The sequence below is a fragment of the Populus euphratica genome, unplaced genomic scaffold (assembly GCF_000495115.2).
Source record: "Populus euphratica unplaced genomic scaffold, PopEup_1.0 scaffold67.1, whole genome shotgun sequence".
Taxonomy (NCBI): domain Eukaryota; kingdom Viridiplantae; phylum Streptophyta; class Magnoliopsida; order Malpighiales; family Salicaceae; genus Populus; species Populus euphratica.
The window spans coordinates 641,218-647,520 of NW_011499914.1; the positions used below are offsets into that span (position 1 = coordinate 641,218).

A 6,303-nucleotide genomic window follows, 5' to 3' on the forward strand; every position below is an offset into this window, starting at 1 on the left:
GGCCTATGTCTTAGCTTTCCATTCATATAAAGCATATCTAAATCTGAGATTGATAGCTCCAAATATGACCCAATTACCAAAAAGTGTTCCTGTTTGGATTGCACCGACATCTCTTTTCTAAGTTTGGCCATCTCTTTATCCTTTCAATTTCAGTTCTTAAATTCATCAATCAATCCTTTCATTTATGTGATAGGCCTGCATTTAAAATGAATATTTACCACAAATTAAAGGTATCTTATATTATTAGATACGTTATTATAAAACATGTTTTAGTTAAGGAGTTATTGATACTTTGAGTGCAAAATGATGATATAAAACCTTGATAAAAATGCACTTTTAAGTACTAATCAACTAGGTTTTCAAACATCCTGAATGGAAGTCATAGATCGATGCATAGTATTCAAGGTTTAAAGTTTGTATTAACTTAAATATTTTTTTTATAATAATTTGGACCGTTTATTGAAATTATTAAAAAAATTATAAATTTTTACTTCAAAGGGTAATTTGAATGGGAGAGAGTTGATAATAATATTGTAAGGAGGGTTTGAGAGAATCACGTTGCAATTATGTAAGATTGAATTCAGGATAATTTTTTTAATTCTAAATATTAACATTTTACTTTGCATTTACTAATAAATAATTAATTGTACTATATAGGTTGTGTGATTTTTTATACGAGATGTGAAAGAAAGCCAAAAAATTTACGAAAGAAAGAGAGTTTTCAAGCCAAAATAACATCGCAGTTTGTTAGGATTTCAGATTGCCGCACATCGCATAGGCTGTATAGGCAAAATACATTTAGCAAGTGACACCACACATTTCACGCAATAATCATAGTCTAGTGTAGAAAATCAAAACCAGCGTGATCACAGTTTCGTTAACATGCTCCATGACAACTCTGTTTTGTTTTTTTTTTTTTCATGCAAAGTAGATGATATGATTTTTTTATTAGATCCATTTTTTATTAGTTTTTTTTTATAGATATATTTAGTTGATAACTTTTTTTCTCTTTCAGGCTATGACTTTTAGATATGAGTCAAACTCGATAAAGGTTTTCTTGAAACGCATGTGCAAATTAATGATGACTGCTAAAAAAGGTGTAGTAATTTATGGATAGTCGAGCTCGACACTTTGTGGTATGTTGGTTTTCCACCTTTTTTTTAAAGTTATTATTTCCTTGAATTTAATGAATTTATTCTTTATTTTTAATAAACATATAACAGTCGGTTAAAAGAAAGACACATAGATGATAATTCGAACAATCTGGATCATCTAGTGGATCAATAGAAACCATACATATGGACTTTCTAATATTACGACCGAGAACTTGTGGATGACCTGTAGTACTTCAACTGTTGAATGCTCATAATCAATTTCAAGCACTCAAACACTGGAGTTCGCAGCAAAGTTCGGCCAACGAGTACAAGTCGGACGACCCATCTTAATGATAAATGTGAATGATTTACTATTGATTATAAAGAACTCCATTAATTGATAATGGAGATGAGATCATAGATATAAATATTTAAACGTAATTAGCCCTATGGTTCTAATGATGACCAGACTCCTTCTCCTCCTCCTCTAGCTCCATCTTTATTTTAAATTTATTATATTTAAATGTATAAATATTTAATTTTTTAATAAATATTTGATTTTTATACTATTTTAATTATTTTTCTATTTCTATTAAATATATTTTTATAAAAAAATATTTTTAAAATATTTATTGATGGGGTTACCAATGACACAACTCTATCATTATATTTTAGAGAGTTAGAAAAAAAATTACTGTAAATGCTACTATTACTAATGAGGTTACTGATGAAACTAGATCGTCGGTATATTACAAAAAATTAAAAAAAAAATTACTACAAATATCACTACTACTATTAACTTACCTATAGAATTGTAAATAGTATTTTATTGGTAATATGTTATATTTACAGATGGATATATTGACAAATAAATAAAAAACCAATAACATTACAAATGATATTTCTATTAGTGATATGTTAAATTTATCAATGGAGTTACTGACAAAATAAAACAAGTAAATTTTTTTGGCACATTTTATCTGTTTGTAAATCCATCAATATATTTATTATCGATATGCTTATTAACAATCCCTGAATTACTAAGAAGAGTTTTTTTAATGAATTGTTTTTGTTTGTAAGACTGTTTGTAATATACATAATGATAGATTAAGTGTGAACATTAAACTTTTTTTTTATCGGTAAATCTGTTAAATCTCACCCGTGATTAAGGTGCCTGGGATCTAACTTTTTAAGTTTGATTTCATCTAACTGGATCTAACTGGATCCCTTGTATATTATCTAGCATAAATTCAGATTGGTTGTAAGATTATCAGGTTTTTTTTTTTTTGTTAGAACTACCGGTTTTTCTTGGGCTAATTTTTAGGCCATTATTAAAGTTTTGTCAAGTCTTTTCCATTGACACCAATTTTCTCCTTTTGGACTGTGCATAATTTCTAGGGATGTCATTATCAATCGTGCTTGCGTTTTCTTCTTTGAATATTTTGCTATATCTACCTTTTAGTCCCTTTCCAGAGAATTAGCTCTATAAAACGAAAGGGAAACTACTTCATTATATACCTATACCTTGAAGATGGTACCGCATGGTTTCCGCTTCAATCCAACTGATGAAGAGCTCATCCAATTCCTAGACAGAAAAGCTTCTGGCCAAGAAATGCCACTTCATTTCATTCTTGAAACAGATGTTTACGAGCGTGAACCACAGGATCTTGAATGTGCGTAATATGCACCATGTATTTCTTTGTTCTACTGCATCTAGGGCTCGTGATTTTTCTTCCCTTTTCTCTGTAATAATGGTATAATGGAAATGATTTTTTTCAAGCTTTTTTGCATGATACTATATGGTACAAATTTCAGGCTACCTATATATTGTCTAGGGTTCAAGTTTAGAGGGATAATATCATATTCCGTGATCTTGTCCATCCATTGAAGTTTACAGTATCAATGTTGAGTTTATGTTAGTTTCTACCTTACTATGATATCTGACTTCTTGAGTTAGTTCTCTAAAACAATATTGTTACATGCAGGGAATCAAACCACGCCTTTAAGCAACGGTGAGAGATACTACTATTGTACGAGGGAGATAAACTATTCGAGGGAAGTGCTCGGTCGAGGATGGTGGAAAGCTACGAGCCATGTCAAGAAAATACATGCTAATAGTGACGATCAACTTCTTGTTGGGAACAAGAGGCCTTTAACGTTCCATAGGTTCAAGGACAATGAAAGAAATCGCAATAATGCTGTCAAGACTAACTGGATTATGTATGAATACAGCCTTGAATCAAGAACCACGGTACTAGTTTTAATATTTTTGCGTGCACAGTTCTAAGTTAATTAGTCTTAATTAATTACATTCATCTTCATATGTTTGTTTCATTTGTACTACTTCCATTTTGTTAGGTATGGAGACTGTGCAAGATTAAGCACAAGGGGAAACCAAGCGTGCAAGAGGAGACGGAGAGTATGAGGAAACAATATTCATCGAGCAATGATTTCGAAGCCGGAAGTTCGACCAATTTTGTTAGTGCGCAACAGCAACAGGAACAAACCTCATCAAGGCCTACAAATTATGAAGGATATGACCATGAATCCTATTATCAATGGAACAATACGCAGCAGTACTTACCACAGTTTCCATACGATCCTTATCTACCGGCACCACAGAGTACAAGTAGTGGTCACTATTCTGTGGAGCAGCAAGAGAAGTTAGAGCCCAGTGATGAGCACCCATTTCCTAGTCTTTGGTCTTGGACGAACTAGGATTTTGTTGTCCATCTTTTTTGTTTCTTCTAAGTATCCAGGTTGCTATGAATATAAAGAAAAAATAGCTTATGCATGTTTTGGTATAGGGAAGGATGTCTCGATGCCTTACTGTTACTGTATTCATTATTGCTATGTTTGAAATAAATACGGTTCTCTCGAGTAATCGTAATATGATGATTGTTCAGTACCTGTTTATCCTCAATCTCCCCTCATTCACTGCAGTGTACTTCTTTCTTGGTGCTCAAAATAGTAGCCATACCGATTAATTACCCTTCATACATACGCTACTATTTTGGTAAAATTGGGGAATATCCTTTGCAGCTAAGACAAGAAATCAACATAAACTAAATACACATTTATTCAAACAAGAATCAACATCAATTCATTTTTTTTATTTGATATTTCTTGTGAAACTTGTCGTCATAATGATATAACGATGAATATTGCTCAAGGAAAAAAAACAAGAAAAATACACAAATTTAATATTATTTAGCAATGTGTCTACATTCACAGTAACAATAAACTTTATTTCATTATATGATAAAATAAAAGTTATATAACATGTATTTATAGTAAATTCTATTTACTTTAAAAATATTAGTAATTTTCAATAATATCTATTTACCTTACTGCATGGTATTGAATCCACACCCCCAACCTATAAATCATTTCGCTCCTCCCATTCTAATACACCCTCATTCTAATGCAACACTATTTATAAATACAAACTACAATAATATTTATAATAGAAATTCTTTGATCTACATCAATTGAAATTAAGTTCTCTAATCAAACAACCTTAAAGAGAAATATGTGATCTAGCTTAATATATTTTAAGGATAATGAAAAAATAATGTACTTTTCTTAAAAATTATTGGCATACTAATTTTTTTTTATTGCGAATTATAGGTCATGCTACACGTAGCTAGGTTGTATGTTTGTAATACTTGTACCACAAAACCCTAAGTATAAATATAGACACGTACATCAATCAATTGGCTATGTAAACCTAATTGTATTAGTCTTCCAACCCTTTTTATTTTTTATTTTTACAAAAAAAATATTTTTCTTTTAAGTTTTTGATGTAGAGTAAATTTGTATTGTGAATTGTCATGCTATCGATTATGAAGTTTGGAATACTCTTACATCGAGACTTCAAGCGCATGCATACGTACAGCTAGATCAATTGAATCCATTGAGTGAAGGAGAATTTTAATATTCAAATAGATTTAAATATCGTAACTTTCATCAATTCTCTTTAAAAATTAAAATTTATATTCAGCCTTAGTTATACCTTGGGTTTACTTTTTAAAAATCACTAATTTAAATTTTATAAACTTTAAGATTATTGAAAGTATACATAATTATTAATTTCAGAATCCATGAAATTAATTAAAGTATATATAAAATACAAACTACCATGAATACCTATATTAATAAAAAATAAAATAAAATTTAAATTGAGCTTTAATTCGCATTATTGAATTTGGCAGGGTCAAGGTACACGCGCAAATGAGTAATATTCCTCCACATAAAGATCAGTCTAACATCGTTCACTTGCTGCTACGTGTGGAATAAATGCCATGAGTGTTGTTGTATATATGTACAGTGAAAATGTGAACGCACCCTTCCGTTCATACTAATTTAGCTCCAGGAGTCAAAAGTACGTAGATTCTTTGTTAGATTTCAATGTGTAAAAAGGAAACAAGAGGAAGCACCCATGCATTTGCAATCATTGATGATGACGGCCACTAAATACCTTAAACCCACTGTAGAAGGTGCATGGAATATGGAGACTGCATCCGCAAACATCTGTAAGCAAAGTAGCAAATAATTCGTGTTCCTATCCAACTGGTAGCCAACAAGCAACCTTTACCCAAAAGACCATATTTGATGAATGGTTAGAGGGTATCATGAAAAGAGCAGAGACCTAATGATAGCATCGTATCTCGAGGAATGCCCTCTTACACGCTAATTGATGAGACATTCCAACAGACGTTGAAAAGGAGGTGGTTTTACTTTTCCTTAGTTAAACATGATTGAGAAGACCCCCGGGGTCGATCGGAATACGGAATAGGAACAGTCCATCGCCATGGAACAAGGAAGAAGAATATTACTTGTATCGTAGTATTAATATTAAGTTATTACAAGTGTGAATTTTATTATTTTTATTATTTTAATAAAAATTAAATATAAGATAATATAAATATATATAAGTTAAAATAATTTTTATGTGAAAAAATATATTTTAAAATAATATCAATTATATCTTAAAATTTTATACAATAATTTAACTATTGAATTAAGATAATATTTAATAAATAAAATTTTTTGAGTGTATGTTGAGTTTGATTCAAAGCTTCTAGTTTCTTTATAGCACATGTAAAATAACATTCTCTTGCATGGGCACATCAGATTGTTGCATGCTGAATTGAATGGTTCCTCCGTACTGGTACTTCTTTCGTGTATTTGAGTGAACTTTGGGAGC

General features: G+C 30.7%; 1 protein-coding gene across 1 annotated transcript; it reads left to right on the top strand.

Moving 5' to 3' along the window:
* The first annotated feature begins 2,603 nt into the window (after positions 1-2,603).
* Positions 2,604-3,970, top strand: LOC105134385 (NAC domain-containing protein 86-like). Its single transcript, XM_011038776.1, has 3 exons — positions 2,604-2,767; positions 3,080-3,345; positions 3,453-3,970. The coding sequence occupies exons 1-3, from the start codon at positions 2,626-2,628 to the stop codon at positions 3,810-3,812; spliced, it is 768 nt and encodes a 255-aa protein (XP_011037078.1). The 5' UTR covers positions 2,604-2,625; the 3' UTR covers positions 3,813-3,970.
* The last annotated feature ends 2,333 nt before the right edge of the window (positions 3,971-6,303 follow it).